General features: G+C 42.0%; 1 protein-coding gene across 4 annotated transcripts in view; it reads right to left on the bottom strand.

The window, feature by feature from the left end:
• BIRC6 (baculoviral IAP repeat containing 6) overlaps window positions 1-16,974 on the bottom strand; it is a 1,530,571-nt gene that overhangs the window by 827,474 nt on the left and 686,123 nt on the right. For all 4 annotated transcript variants that reach the window (XM_033935681.1, XM_033935678.1, XM_033935679.1 and 1 more), the window contains 2 exons: window positions 16,221-16,435; window positions 1,695-1,903 (listed from right to left, as the gene is read on the bottom strand). In XM_033935681.1, the coding sequence (XP_033791572.1) occupies window positions 1,695-1,903; window positions 16,221-16,435 (424 nt within the window). The remainder of the gene's footprint in view (window positions 1-1,694; window positions 1,904-16,220; window positions 16,436-16,974) is intronic.

Genomic DNA, 16,974 nt, shown 5'->3' with positions numbered 1-16,974 from the left:
AGCCGCCCACAGCCGAAGGAGCCAGCCCGGTACCTTTTTAAAACTGCGGTGCTGTGCACTTCCTGCATGGTCCCGCGCTGCTCAGTGATTGGCTGAAGTCAGTAGAATTGACATCAGCCAATCATTGAGCGGCACGGGACAAGGCAGGAAGCGCAAAGGTCGCACCGCTCTGCTTCCATAGACAGCCGTCCAGCAGGAGAGCACTGCAACTTTAAAAAGGTACCTGTGGAGGGGGGGGGGGGTAGGTGTATTCACTCCATAAGACGCACCCACTTTTCCATCCCTTTTCGGGGGTGGAAAAAGTGTCCTTATGCTCCGAAAAAAGGATGAACTTAGGCAAAAAAAAAATAAAAAAAGAGAAGCAGATCAGATGCACTTCTGCACGGTTTGCTTGCAGGAATAAAAACTGTAGATGACTGTATTCCTCTGCTAAGTAGGAAGAACAGGAAAAAATGTGTTGCTTTCTGCAAGAATTGGTTCATGGGTTGAGATAAATCACTTATTGTATTACCGTGTTTCCCCGAAAATAAAACACGGTCTTATATTAATTTTGGAACCAAAAAAGGCACTAGGTCTTATTTTCAGGGTAGGTCTTATTTTTTTTCATGTACAATGATCATCTCTCCCTTCCTCTCCTTCACCCCAATTCTTCCTCTTTCCTTTCTCTCCCCCACGTGCCGCATCTTTCCTCCACTCTCACCCATCCACTTGTGCAGTATCTTTCTATCCCTCCCTCCAATCCCCCTGTGCAGAACCCTTGCAGCTTGTATCCCTCCCTCCCTCCCCCCTTGTGCAGCAGAACCCTTGAAGCTTGTATCCCTCCCTTCCTCCCATCCCCCTTGCAGCATCTTTCTATCCCTCCCATCCCCCTGCCCTCCCTACTGACCCTTTCATCTCTCCCTCCCATCCGAACCCCGACTGCAAGACCGAAATACCTAGTAACAAACAGCAGCATCGGCAGCACAGGATGCATCACGGCCTTCTCACACTTGGGTTTTCCTCTGCCGCATCACTGATGATGTCATAAGCAATGCGGCACACAGAATGCCTGGGCGTGAGAAGTCTGCGATGCAGCCTGTGCTGCTGACGAAGCCATTTGTTACCAGGTATTTTAGTCTCGCGGTCGAGGTTCGGATGGGAGAGAGAAATGGAAGGGTCAGCGGGGAGCACGCGGGGGAGGAGGAGGCGGTGGTAGCGCTGCTGCCAGCGACTAGGGCTCATTTTTGAGGGTAAGGCTTATATTAAGACCTACCCCGAAAATCATGCTAGGGCTTATTTTCGGGGTAGGTCTTATTTTGGGGGGAAACACAGTAACTCTGAAGTAGATGTAACAGAATTCCAGAATGACATACCCATTACACTAGAAATAAAATCAGCACAGCTTAAGAATGGACAGGCTTTGAACAAGCAGTCAATGTTACCAACCATGTCAAGTTTCAAGTTTTATTAAAAATTGGATACGCTTATAAAATTTCAAAGTGATTTCCAGTTCTCGAAGTCATCCTGTTTTCACAGCTAGTTTTCTCTAATTAGCCTTATAGAATTTTCTGTATTGGTGATAAACATTTATTATTCATATGTCCCAAATAGCTCCTATTTACTAGTCTTGATAAACATTACTCCTGACACAACTAGCTTGTGCATACTGCCACCACTAATACATATTAATATGTGCAAGTCTTCATATAACTAACCTGCACTGTATATCTTCTTGCAGAGCTATCATCATTGTTAAGTGCTGATCAATTTCTGGCTGGTTTGCTGCTTCACTCTCTCCTCTTAAAGGATCATGCATTAACTTCAGTTCACTTTCCCAGGGTAAAATGTAGGTATGACCATAGTAGAATCCCAGTGGAATCTTGGCTCTGGCATTGGTACTACCATATCGCCCAATTACAGTTATCTGAAATATATTATATTCATCACAAAATATGCTAATATAACTAAGGATTTCATTCACTTTCCCCTTAAACAATCATAAGGTACAATGACATTATAAAGCACAACATACTTATGAGTTCAAAGGTGTTGAAACCTCAGGCACACTCCCATTTAGGCCAGGGTTTTCTTGACCTAAATGAGTGCGCCTAAGTCAAACCACTCTCAGAATCTACCTCCAACCACATTTTCTGGTAGGCACCTCAGAGTAGAATCCTATCTCAAAGTGGTAGGTGCCTACCGAGTTAGACACTTATCAGATAATTCATTTTTTAAAATGTTTTTTATGGCGCTTTTAATTAGCACCGATTGAGCTAATTAAAATTAAGTTAGGCCCTAGACTGACTAGGCATGCTAAGCTAGCCGCCTAACATCAGATGCTGTGTTTATAGAATCGGGGCCAACATGTGTTATAGCTAAGACTTAATCATTCTGGTTTTGTTCTAACTAAGACTGTGTTTTAGTGCAGGACTTTCCTATTCTGTGTCAGACATGTCTCGGAGAAAATCCATATATCAGAATGGTATGATCATTTTATGCTTTCATTGAATAAAACAAATCAGACAATATTGGTCTTCTATGTGGAAATGAGTTGTTTGAAAGTCAAGGATGAGTAGTTTGAATAAATGTTGTATAACCTTTAGTTAGGGCTCAAGTTCTTGACCTAGAGGCCGCCACGGGAGCGGACTGCTGGGCACGATGGACCATTGGTCTGACCCAGCAGTGGCAATTCTTATGTTCTTATGATAACCAAATTTTAATACACAAAATTCCCTGTAGTCAAATAGGCTTTATTTTATTTTTAAGAATACTAACAATGTTCAGCAAGTTAATTTGAGAATTCTGTGATCAATGTAGTTCCCAGTTAGACACCCCTTGAATAGGGTTACCATACATCTGGGGAAATCCAGACATGTCCTCTTTTTAGAGGACTGTCCAAGTGTCTGAAAATTTTTTTTTTTGGGGGGGAGGGGTTATGGGTGAGCATTGGAGTTTAACTGGCACTCAAGCCCATCCAGGTTGGCAGGGCTGGATCTCCCAACTCCCCTACCTATTTCTTCTCTGGCTGCTCTAATTGGAATCTTTGGGCAGCCAGCAGTGGCAAGAAAGTCAGCCAGCTACCTCCAGCCTTCCCCAGAAGCTGCCTCTCTAAAGGCCCAACTCACATAGGAACAGAAGTCGCTGCAGAGAGGTGTTTCTGGGGCAGGCCAGTGACAGCAGGCTCACCTCGTTGCCGCTGCCATCTGGCCAAAAATTCAACTACAGCTGCCTAGAAGGAGGTAGTTGGAGTCAGAAGCTAGAGAGAGGTCATGAGGGGAAGTTAGCAGCATTGTAGGTAGGACAAGAGAGGACTTGAAAAGTAGCTTTGGCAATGGGAGCAGGGAGGGCTGAAAAATCAGCTTTGATATTGGCGGAGGGGGAGGGGAATTAAGGATCAAAATCGGGAAGGGGAGAGAGCTGGAGAAAAGAAAATGGAGTAACATAGTGTTGAGGAGAAAGGGGGAGCACCTGGGGGGGAGTGTAAGGGGTTGGCAGGAGAGAGAAAGAAAGAAGCACCTGTGGGGTGGAAGATAAAGACAGAGAACAGCATTAAAAGGGTACAGAGGATGGGAAAGGGGAACAAGGAAATGGGTGTCAGGTGAGGTGGGGGGAGAGAGCATTAGGCAAAATATGGGACAAGGTTCTGAGTCCTTTTTTTTGTCTTCACAAATATGATCATCCTAACCTTTAATTCAAGATTTTATGAAACTAGCTCAGAGATTACACTTCTTTCTCTGTTATTTTTTTTACATCTATAGGATTTCCTGAATTGTGTATCATGTGACTACTACACAATGAACTCATCTGATACATAGTTCACATACAAGGAGATACTAACAAATGGTAAGGACAGATTTAACAACTGACCACTTCACAATTTATTATAACCTAAATAAACCATTAAAACTGATTTTATGCAACCTACTTTCAATTTTGTGAAGGTATGGGAGTTCGTACCTTTAAATTTAAGGACATACAGGTGGCTTAAGTTCAAATGTGGAAAAGTGGTAGGTGGATGGCCCCATGCCGCCCCCCCCTCCCAAGTCTCTATCTAAACTGACAGGAAACGACCTTGGCAAACAGAAGATTAGGTTCTTACTAGAGAATGACACAGGAAACAAATTTGTCCCCATCTCTGCCTCTTCCCCGTGAGCTCGGTACCTGTCCCCACAAAACATCTGATCCCATCCACACAATTTATTTTATTAAAGTATAAAAAGAAACAATATTCTATACAATTGTCATTTTATAAATCAAAGTTCTGGCTGCCGAAACTAGAGGAAGAGATCTTCAGTTGGCAGGGCTTTGTTTATAAATGTTTATCAATACAACTAATATACTACTTTATCCGACCTAAAGCAAAAAAAGAAATAGAAATTTTTTTCTACCTTTGTTGCCTAGTTTCTGTTTTCCTCATCTTCTCGTCATTCTATTCCTTGCACCCACAGTCTGCCTTCTCTCCGCCTCTTCCATATGGCATCTGCTCTGTTACTGTGCCTACCCCTTCCATCTCTCCCTCCACCCCTCGGTCTGGCATCCATCTTCTTCCCTCCGCTCCCCCAATATTCTGGCATCTCTGTCTTCTTCCCTTCCATTTTTCCTTCCCTCCCCCAGAAGGTTTTTTAGCATCTCTCTCCTTTCTCCACCCTTCAGCGTCCCTCCTCCTCTCTCTCTACTTCCCTTCAGCACCCTTTGTGCGGTCCAATAGCCCCCTCCCTCCTACCTCCAGATCGCCGTAATCCGGGCACCTCCCTCCCTCCCTACTCATCACCTCCGCTGGCGATTTTCTGTTACTGTGTCTCTCCCTTCCATCTCTCCCTCCACCTCTCAGTTTGGCACCCATCTTCTTCCCTCCGCTCCCCCCATAGTCTGAAATCTGTCTTCTCCCCTTCTATCTTTTCTTCCCTCCCCCAGGTGGTATTTAGCATCTCTCTCTTCCTTTCCTCCCCTCAGATCTGTTATCTGTCTCCCCAATCCAGCATGTGCCCTTTATCCACTCCTTCCATCATGTGCTCCCCTCTCTCTCTTCCCCACTTCCCTTCAGTGTCTTCTATCCTCTCTCTCTTACCCACTTTTCTTCAATGTCTTCTCTCCATTCTCTCTTCCCCATTTCCCTTCAGCGTCTATTCCTCTCATCCCTCCCCCTCTCCACTTCCCTTCAGCACCCTTTGTGTGGTCCAGCAGCCCCCTCTCTCCCTCCCGATCACCGAGGTCCGGGCACCTCTCTCCCTCCCTCCCTTCCCATCACCTTCGCTGGCAATTTTCATTCTCTCCAAGCAGCCCAAGTCTTTTTCTCAAGTCACGCGCGGTTGCACGAAACTTCTCCTCTGACACAACTTCCCATTTCCGGTTGCATCAGAGGAGACATTTTAGGCAGCCACGCATGACTTGTTTAAAGGCTCATGCCACTCTGAGACCATGAAAATTGCCAGCAAAGTGAGGGGAAGGGAGGGAGATGCCCGGACCATGGCAATCGGGAGGAGGCTGCTGGACCACGTGATCGCGAAGGGTGATAAGTATTTTGCACACTTTCTTTCCCTCACTTAACTGCAGGGAAAAGGCCATTCACTGCTGCACGGGGCGGTGAATGGCTTTGCCCCCGTAATCACAGCAACCATTTTTTTCCCCTCCCGCCACTACCCATGCCTAGCTGCGGGTAACAGTCACCATGTCATTCTCTAGATCTTACCTTTGCTAATCTTCTTTCTGGTAAATCCATACTATTTCTGGACAAGTGGGTTATGCATCCCATTTTGCAAGATCTCTTGTAGAGCTTCATTTACATATTGTTGACCCTCTCCTATTACTTAAGGACTGCCCTCTGACATCCAGTTAGTACAGAAGTAGACAACCACACTGGTAAAGGAGATAGAAAAGGTCAGGGGTACAGTGGTACTCCCCAAGAAACAAGTCCATTCTGCTCATAGTATGAAAATGTGTAACAATATTAAACAAACTGAACAGTTTTACAATCATCATAAATCTTAAAAATGTAATAGGATCATTACATGTCAAGTAGACCAGGAGCCCACGCTCGACCCCCTTGAAATCCAACCACATTTTACAGGGGTGTTGTCTAGGATCTCAAATTAAACTCTGTAAAATTTTTTGGATCAATCTCAATTTGGTCAGGAGCTAGGGGTGGTTGAACAAAAGCAATCGATCCACTCCCATGCCTCGTGTGTCCTAAAATGCCAACTTTGCTTAAGCACTGTGGCAGAAGGAGTCTGAAATTTTGCAGTTTGGTACAACAACTCAGGGCACGTTTCTGTGCCAAGTTTGAAATCTTTTTCAAATGTGCTTCCATTTCTACAGGTCAGCAAAGTAGGCAAAAAAATTCACAAACAAAAATGTTTGGCACAGTTTTGCTCCATACTGCTGCTGGTAAGTAAGTCATTTGAGGGTACAACTTTACCAGCAGAAATGTACCATGAGGTACTTCCAAGATCTGCAATATGAGCTTTTACAGTCAAGTGAATCTGAAGATATGACCATCCAAAAAATATGTCTCTATGCATTTTTGCAAATTTTCACTGTTTTTCAGATTCAAATATCTCCAATGTGTAGTTTGTTTTTTTAATATCATTTGAAAGAGCATGTTTTTTGCTACAGAAGCTATCCTGTTTCATCTTGGACCTGACCTTTCTTTGGTGAGATAAGCATTAGTTGTATATGCGCACAAATGTTTAATATTGAAAAGAGGCATGATTAACACAAACCATGTTGTATGCAAATGAACAAGGTACATGAAATTTCACAGTTAAGTTCAGATTGTTACTGTTTTATGATCCTCATTCCATGTATCCATGCATTTTCATATACCCACTGCCACTGGTCGTGCATATCATGACAAGTGACTGAGACCACATATTTATCAGTTATTGATCCATTGTCTGAAAGACATTCCCAATAGTCAGATAATACCATATAAATTTCTAAGCTTTATTAAAGACAAAAAAGAAAAGTGCAAAAAACACACTTATTTAAAGTATGCATTAGTGCTGCCCAATTCACGATTCGAATCGGTTCACCGATTCACTTTGGGTGAATCGATTCAAAACAAAAACAACAACCAAAAAATCAGCTTCCCGATTCGGCTGACCCCCCCCCTCGCCCCCTAAAGCAGGAGCGGCAGCGCTGCTCTTGCTGGCCGGCCGCTGCCGCACCTGCTTTAGAGGGCAAGGGTCAATTGGGAAGTGCTGCTGTCGGCTTCCCGCCCTGGCATCCGGTTCCCCCCCCCTGGCGTTCGGCTTCCCCCCATGGCCTCCCCGCACCATTTACCTTAAAGAAGCAGCCTGCAGACAAGATCGCGATGCCAGCGTTCTTTGCACTGCTTTAGAACTGTTTCCTCTGCCGCAATCCTGACTCTGACGTCAGAGGAGGGGGCGGGACTGCGGCAGAGGAAACAGCTCAGAAGCAGTGCAAAGATCGCTGGCATCGCGATCTTGTATGCAGGCTGCTTCTTTAAGGTAAACTGTGAAGGGAGGCCAGGGGGAACATGCAGGCCTTCCGGGGGGTGTGTGGGGGGGGGGTGAGCAGTCCTTCGGGGTGGGGGGGGGGATGGGCCTTCAGGGGGGGACAGGCAGGCAGGCCTTCAGGGGTGGGATGCAGGCCTTTAAGGGGGGGGGGACAGGCCTTCAAGGGGGGAAAGGCAGGCAGGCCTTTGGGAGATGCAGGCCTTCAAAGGGAGGGGACAAGCCTTTAAGGGGGACAGGCAGGCCTTCAGGGGTGGGATGCAGACCTTTAAAGTTGGGACAGACCTTTAAGAGGAGACGCCAACCCTTCAAGGGGGAAACAGGCCTTCAGGGGTGGGGTGCATGCCTTCAGGGGGAGGTGCAGGCCCTCAGTGGAAGGGGCCCTGATGTGGAAGTACACGGAGGGAGGGGGGTTCAAAGTGACATGCATATGCACTTTGGGGGGAGAAGAAATAATGGGTCTGAAAATAGAGATGATGGACAATGGGATTTAGGGAGGGAAAGAACAGAAAGGGAGAGAAGTTGGACACAAGGGATGGTGTGGAGGGGGGGGGATAGAGATACTGGATAAGAGGGTAGTTGGGAAAAGAAAGGGAGAGATGGTGGACCCTGGGGTGGTGGGGAAGGAGGGAGAAACTAATTTTATTTTCTGTTTTCTGATTACAATATGTCAGATTTGAAATGTGTATCCTGCCAGAGCTGGTGTTAGACCGCAAACGTGAGCTAGGATTTAACAGAGAGAGGAAAAGTCTTTTTTATTTATTTTGTTTACACCATAGTGCCAGTGTGGTTAGGAGAAGGCAAAGGGGGTGAAGAGGCTATAAAATAAACCCACCAGGATGTTTGAAAAAAAAAAAAAAAAAAAATCCCAAACAAACAAAAAAAACAAAACCAAAAAAACCCCACCCAATTGGGCAGGAAAATCGAATCAAATTGAAAAACCAATTCAATAGGCTGAACCAAATCAAATTTTTTTTTCCTGAATCAGGCAGCACTAGTGTGCATACGAACTGACAAAGATCAGGAAATAAATTCGACTTTTAACTTAGTTTCTTGCACATGGTTTTGAAAGTCTGGTCAATGTTTGCCAAAATAGCTTGTGGATAAAGTGTACTGTCTGCCTGATGAAGTGGTCATAGGTGCATTAAGGCCTGCAATAATATGCTGTTCAGGGATCCAGCATATGTCTCTGCGAAATGACCGTGCAGGACCTTGTGGATGCAAAAAATTAACCAGGATGCCGCATTCTTCCATTGAAATTTCACATACATGACAAATCCACCAAGAATTGTCATTTATGCAAGCTAAGTACTGTCCACGTTGAAAGTTGGATGCTTGAAAGACGGATATGTTCAGGATCAGTATCAGACTCTGAGACATTGGCAATGAATGAGCTGGTATCACTTGAAATTTTGCTAATGCAGAGTCTAGCAGTGTCTATGGACTTAAATTGATGATTTCCTCTTATTCCAGCCACTGTGTGGCCCATAATAAACCTTTGCTCCTGAGCAGGTCTTATTGCTTCAATATCTTCCTTAGCAATGAATAAAAATTTGATTCACGAGACAGATTTATCGCAGAATTCAAATAATAATAACAACAGTTTATATACTGCAGGACCGTGAAGTTTTATGCGGTTTACAATGATTAAAAATGCTACAAATTGAGTAGAACTGGCAGGTTAAAGCTAGTGAATAGCGGCTCTAGAGATCAGTTATTATGGGAAATATTGTACAAATCAACTTCCTAAGTACTTCAGAAACAGATATGTTTTTAGGTGTCTCCTGAATTCCCCATAAGTATTAGCAAGCATAAGTAATTGTTCCAGGTCTTTACCCCATAATGCTATCATAATTTGGTTATTGAGAGGGCATTGTAAGCTGGCATGGACAGCTAAACGCTTTACTGTTCCCCCAATTCCCATCACATGGAGATTTGCCATGGCTGGTGCCAAAGAAGTTCCACTCAGCAGTAATTTGAAAGTCAGTATTATGGCTGCAGAGGTTAATGAAATTCTTGAAGTTTTTAAATTGCACAGCACAACCATCACTAAAGTAGTGAATATGGCTTAAGACAGGCAAGACTTCCTTCAGATGCAGAATAAGCTTCCTCAAAAATGCATGAACAGCAATAGATTGCAAGAAGTAGACCGTGAAGTTCTATGCGGTTACAATGATTTAAAAAAAATGTTAGATTGAATAGTACAGAGTTAAAGTTTAGCAGTCAGTTATTGTGGGGAAGGATTATGCAGTGCAGCTGCCTAGGTATTTTAGGAACAGATATGTTTTTAGGTGTTTCCTAAATTCCCCATAAGTATTCGCAAGCATGAGTAATTGTTCCAGATCTTTACCCCATAGTGCTGCCTGATATGAGAGATGTTGATGATGTCTTAAATTTACATCCTCTAACCGGTAAGGAAACAAAATTCAAGTTTGAGCTTCTCATATGTTCATTGGTTGAGAAAGAGAAAAGGTCAGTTATATATCTGGGGGCTAGGCCAAAAATAACCTTAAAGCAGAAACATCCAAACTTAAACTTCACACGTGCCTCCATCAGCAGCCAATGCAGGAGTCGGTAGAAAGGAGTTACATGATCGAACTTCTTCAGCCTAAAAATCAGCCTGACCACCGCATTTTGCACCAGTTGTAATCGCTACAAGTTCTTCTGGGAAATTGCCAGATAGGTGATATTACAATAGTCAAGTTGGCTCAGTATAAGGGATTGTACCATAATTCTGAACAAGCTCTAATGGACCAAAGCTTCCAGAGAGTAAAAAACCCTTTCTGACCAAAGAGTCCACCTGGTCTTTCATGGTTATGCCCTGATCTAGTATTACTCTCAATACCTTCTTAGTAGATTGGATAGGGTAACTAAGTTTGTTGATGCACAGTGATGTTTTAGTATCAAGTGGGTGTGGTGAAGCTACGAAGAATTTTGTTTTTTCTTAGTTTAGCTTCAGGTTAAATTCTGTCATCCACTGTTCCATCACATTTAGTACTTCTGTTGCCATAGGAGTGACTTCGGAGAGAGAGGTAGTGAAAGGGATAATGATCGTGAAGTCATCTGTGTAACTAAAAAAATTTTATCTCTAGTTGGGACAATTGCACACCTAGTGATGACATGCAAACATTGAAAAGCAATGGGGACCCCTGCTGAATGCCAGATGGAATACTCCAAGTGTCACAGAGATTGTAGTTAAAGCATACTTGATAGGTGTGGAACATAAGGAAACCTCGAAACCAGTCTAACACCTCGCCTCTGATACCAATTGCATCTAAGCATTGTAACAGTTTCCCATGGTTCACTAAGTCAAAGGCGGAGCTGATATCAAATTGCATAATCAGGGCATTAAGGCCTCTACTAAACAAGGAACGTAAATTATCCAAGAGGGCCGCGATTACCGTCTTAGTGCTAAATAGAGGTCTGAAACCAGATTGAGTTTCATGTAAAAGAGAGCGCTATCAAGATAATCCATCAATTGGGTATGTACCAATCCTTCCATGATTGTTACAAAAAAATGGAATGGATGCTACTAGTCTATAGTTGGTTACTAATGCTAGTGATTCTTTACAATTTTTTGGAATTGGGGTTATTATGATGTGGCCATTATTAGTAATGAATTTTCCATTTTTTAAAATTATCGGTCAAATAATTCAACAAAGTTAGTTTAAAGCCTAATGGGGCTGCTTTCATAATTTCTGGGGGACATGAGTCCAAAACGCAGTATGATTTAGTGTACTTGTTATATAATTTGAAATAATTATTCCATTCTAAGTCTTGAAAGGAGTTCCAAATCATATCCGCTGATATTTCATTTCTTTGTACGTTAATTATTTGATGTTCATGTATATCATTTGTTGAACAGTTATTTTTAATTTTTGAATCAAAATGCGGTGCTAGATCATTTGCTGAAGGTAGCTTAATATTATGCATGGATTCAGTGTAGCGTGTGGTGTCAAATAAGTTCGTAACTAGGTTGAACAGTTCTTTTGTATTGATTCCTTTCGAGCTAGTACTGGATGAGTCAATTTTGGATGAGTAAAAAGCTTTACATATTTCTTTTATCAATTGTTTGTAGATTTTTATGTTGGATTTCCAGTTGTTCCAGTCTGACAATTTTCCCGTTTTTTTCCAGATCCTTTCCAATCGTCTTACTAGTTTCATTTTTAAAAGTTCAGTGTCAAACCATTTATTATATTTATTTGAGCAGCTTTTACTATTTCGTTTAGGGGCAATTTCATCTAAAATGGATTCGCTTTTCATCCAGTGATCCCAGAAATCAACCTATTTTCCTATTTCTGCTCATAATTCATATTGTGACCAATATTCCTCTGGATTGATATGGCCCCTTGAGAGATGTTCTTTTTGTATCCTTGGTTGCGTTTTGGATTTTAGACGAGTCCATACTAAAGTAAAATAATAAATAAATGATGAAGGAATAATAAGTGAACGATGAAGGAATAATTTTCAGCGAAGTCATTAAAACAATAGCATGCCCCTCCTTTATATTTGCTTTCAGTTCCTTCAGATAAGCACTTTGGTACTTGGAAATAAAATGGTGGCTGGCCAAATTAGAAATTATTCCAATTAATTTGGAAGTGAAGTGCTCTATGGATAACTGTCGATCAGTGTGAATCCACTGCTTAAATTCAATGATATCATCTGGATCATGTTCACCAAAGAACTCAGTAAAATATTCCTCCAGAGGGATTTGACCAGGACATATTTCACACATGCAGTTTTTTGAATTCATATCACAGACAGTTTTATTCAGAAGCACCTTGTAGTCATCTGGAACTGCAATTGCTGAAAACGTAAGTTTCACATTCTGGTGGATTGTGCAGACACAGACTGAATGAGTCCCTGACTGTGACACACCACTTTGGCCAAAGCTCACACAACTTTGAGAACCCAATTTCAGGCCCATGCTGACTGCGATAGGTGGTGTACAGTTCCTTCATATTGCATAATAGCAATCTTTTCTGCTTTTGTACTTTTTCACAACTGATCCTAACAGAGACATAATCTTTTTTGCCTGGGCATATTCTAGAGATTTCATTGTCTTCAAAAAAAATCCAGGACTTTCTGTGTAATCTTTTGAGCAAGCACTTTTCCTCTCTTTGTTGCTGGAACAGCAAGAATGCCACCCTTCTGTTTCAGCTTCCTGGCCTTTTTAACCATTCTTGTTGAAATGCCAAATTCCAAAGCAGTTTTCTCAATGGTCCAGCTGTGTGGAGCAAGAGTGAGAATTTGTATTTTCTCCCTATAACTAGATAGTTCCAACTACTGCTTCAGTTCAGTCAATAGAAGGCCATAGTCAGAACACCTTTTACATTGGCCACTTTCTGGTTCTGTTTTGATATCACCTGGAATTAAGTCACCAATAACTGCAATTTGGTTGTAAATTGCATTATGGGCTTCAGAGAGTTTGCGTTTAGCATAACTTGGAATTTTGCTTGCTAATCCATTGAATCTTTAGAGGAGAGATTCCTAGTGGAGAAAAGCTGGCATTGAGGTTTTCAGATGCACTGGTAGGGTCATCACAGTCATCAGACTTAGGGCTACTTAGATCTTGCAGTTTGACATGCAAGTATTGCCAGCATCTTGGGCAAAGCTTTTGGCCTGGTTTAAACTCGTGGTTTGTGATAGCTTTTAAATGATCAGCTGCAGGAAGATCAATTGGGTGTAGACCAGCGGTCTCAAACTCAAACCCTTTGCGGGGCCACGTTTTGGATTTGTAGGTACTTGGAGGGCCGCAGAAAAAATAGTTAATGTCTTATTAAAGAAATAATAACTTTGCATGAGGTAAAACTCGTTATAGTTTATAAATCTTTCCTTAATTGCTTCTGATAATTTCAGCTATACACAGCTAAAAGCAGTGCAACATGCAGAAAGATGCAGGAAAGCGCTTGTGTGAGGTTACAGCAGTGAGGCGGGCAACGTTCCAGAACAATGGTAACATACCGAGGGCCTCAAAATAGTACCTGGTGGGCCGCATGTGGCCCCCGGGCCGCGTGTTTGAGACCACTGGTGTAGACCTTTGATATTGCTGTGATTCTGTTTTCTGAACGGATTACAGCAGTTTTTTCTGTAGAAATTCAAACTTTGCCAGAATCAAGGCTTCATGATGAGTACAGATATTAGATTCCATGGACAAAGTAGAAAGTCCAGAGCGTCTTTAAATCTTGGTCAGGCAAAGAGAAATCAGAAATAAGCTTCAAGCAGTTTTTTCCAGAATCGAAGGTATATGGTTTCTGGCACTCAGAACTATCATAGACTCCAATACTGCAGGGCTCTAGCTTATTATTAGTCTCCATAAGATAAGAGTCACCTAAAAATACAGAATAAAAGTAAGGTAAAAAATATCAGTGTGAGAACACAATGAAAATAAAGCAAAACAAGTTGTACATGACAACAAGTGCAGAGTAAGTTTCCAAAATCCACACAGGCATAGCCTAGTTAACTAGGGAAAAAACCAGATGCTGCACAGAAAGAATAGATGGAAAGCAACATGCCAAAGGCAAGCTTTGTCAAATGGTCATATGGTGTTATAAGGTCATGATGAACCTTAAAGCCAGACTTGTTCATACAGCCACTGTGCTGTGATAGTTGCAAATCAGAACATGTTCAGAAAAGCTGCATGTATCAGATACACTACTACAGGTATGCGTACATTCTTGTGAATCACATGATTATGCATTTGGGCTTGCACGCAGTAAGTAGTTTGTGCAAGCCAATGCATGCTTTGACTGTCATCTTGCAAAAGTGCACAATAAGTTTGTCAAATGCTGAGCATAGTATGAGATGAGTACTTGTGGCTTGCAAACTTGGTTATGAGTTTTCAGGTCAATATAGTTCTACTGCACATTCACAATGAAGTGCCAATGACCCTTCAACACAACATGTTTATGCAAGCAAGTAATGCTTATCTTTAAACCATCAATTCTCACCAAAGAAAGATCAGGTCCAAGATGAAACAGGATAGCTTCCGTAGCAAAAAACATGCTCTTTCAAATGATATACAAATTTTTTTTTAAAAGACTACACATTAGAGATATCTGAATCTGAAAAACAGTGAAAATTTGCATAAATACATAAAGCCATATTTTTTGGATGGTCATATCTTCAGATTCACTTGACTGTAAAAGCTCATATTACAAATCTTGGAAGTACCTCATGGTACATGTCTGCTGGTAAAGTTGTATCCTCAGCTGGACTTACCTACCAGCAGCAGTATGGAGCCATAAATTTTCATTCATGAATTTTTTTTACCTGACATGTAGAAATGGAAGCACGTTTGCAAAAGATTTCAAACTTGGCACAGAAATTTGCCCCAAGGTGTTGTACCAAACTGCAAAATTTCAGACTCTTAGGTAGTTTCCTTCTGCTGCAGTACTTAAGCAAAGTTGGCATTTTAGGTCACATGAGGCATGGGAATGGATCAATTGCTTTTGTTCAACCTACCCTAGATCCTGACCAAATTGAGATAGATCCAAAAAATTTTGCAGTTTCATTTGAGACCTAAGACAACACCCCTGTAAAATTTGGTTGGATTTCAAGGTGGTCGAGCGTGGGCGGTTTTCAGTATTGGTCCACTTGACATGGAATGACCCCTAAGCCAATGACTCCCACTTCCCTTCACATGGCACATGGAGCACAGATGCTCCTCGGATTGCCATCTACCACAAATGGGGCATGAATCCAAAGTATCCTGTCCTGAGGAGTCCATCCCACCTGTTTTAAAGCAAAAGCAAGGTGTTTTGAAGCAGATAGAGGCTTTTAAATTCAAATTTTCAAATTGGGAAATCCAAGATGGACACCGCAGCAGAAATTATAGCACCAATAAATGAAAAATAGTGATTTGGGGATTTTAGAGATCCTCTTGCAATATCTCTAACCCTAGAACCCCCCCCCCCACCCTCAGACACACACAAAAAGAAAATCGATTTTGAGGACCCTCCCAATTCGGTTTGTCAAACTGTCAGCCTATTAATCACTGTTTCATGCTCTGTGCTGGTAGCTGCAAGAATGGAAGCTGCAAAAACCTTACAGGGAGAACCTCTGCCTCAACAAGCCTGAAATCCAGACTGCTTGTGTCTTCTGACTGCCCCTCAAGCCCAACACACCAGCCAACGGGGGAGGAACACAGTCGGCCACAACCCTGGAAAAACTCATCATAGAGTCACGCAACCTGTGCTCAAGACAACTGCAGACGAACATGGGGCGAGCCTTGCTCCTAAGGGAATGCCCAAGTGGGTGCACCGCAAACCAGTCTGCCTCTTGAAAGCAGAACCTTGAGCTCAGAGCTTGTGCTCTTCTGCAGCCAGAGCAGTCCCACCAAAGGGGATCTTTTGCAGTAATGAAAGCCTCCGTAAACTTAGCATAAAAAAAAAAACGAAACAACAAATTTAAATGAAAATAAACACAAGCAGAAAAGACATGCTCCTACTTTCTTGCTTGTAGGAAAACAACTGAGGAATTGAAAGATAGCTCAGAGGAAAGGGAAAGGAGCAAAAAGAATGCAAATGAAGCTCCCTACAAGAGATCTCACGAGAGGAGATTGACTACCCACAGGTTCAGGAATAGAGTGTTTGTCATACTAGAAATGAAAACTGAAGATAAAACATTGTTTATGTAACATATAGTCTTTTACACAAAGATTACTTTTCAAGTGCATATCACTTAAGTGTGCAAAGCAGTTAATATTTTCATACATTAAAAACAAAAATAGGCTTCAATAAAATTTTCATTTCTGACTGTTATTACCTTCATGAATCTGCAAACAGGTGGTGGTATTAAATCATGCAGAATAAGTGAATGAGTGCTGATGTCTGTTGCCACTACTAGTCGTCTTCCATCCACCTCTTCTCCTAAAGTCCAAATGTCTATCGATAAGGAAGCCAAATCTCCACAAGTGGGAATCAATATGTCAGTCAACAGAATAGGTCTACCAAAATCTAGTGTCACAAATCTCCTTGCTCCTAAAGCAAAGAGAAGATGGAAAATTCATTATACTAACATTAGACTGAAGATCTATTTTACTTCCTTGTTAAACAGCATTCATTTTAGTTCTGCTTAATGTTGACATTTAAAATACAGACATGGCTCAGTGTCATATTGAAACATTCCTTAACCTCATAAACTAGTTATAAGCTCTATATATAAAGTGAAATATATTTGAGATATTTTTTTAAAAACTGTCGATACTAACATTTATCAAGTTAACCCCCCCCTTTACCAAGCCAAATTAGGCTTTTTTTTATCGCTGGCGCGGCGGTATTAACTCTGATGCTCATAGGAATTCTATGAGCGCTGGAGATACTGCTGCAGCCAGCAATAAAAAAGCCTAACGCGGCTCATAAAAGGGGGATAAGTAGTTTGCATTTTAAATTGTACACAATTTCTAACAATCATGTAAGCTACTTCACAAGTAGCGAGATGATTCCTATTCTTCACGCCCTTGAAATTCAGGGGACATCAGGGCTCTTATTCCTAACTAGAGTATGACACGGTGGCTCTT

The sequence above is a fragment of the Geotrypetes seraphini genome, chromosome 3 (assembly GCF_902459505.1).
Source record: "Geotrypetes seraphini chromosome 3, aGeoSer1.1, whole genome shotgun sequence".
Classification (NCBI taxonomy): Eukaryota; Metazoa; Chordata; class Amphibia; order Gymnophiona; family Dermophiidae; genus Geotrypetes; species Geotrypetes seraphini.
Note: the sequence above shows the minus strand (reverse complement) of the source record. Positions and strands in the feature narration are given on the sequence as shown.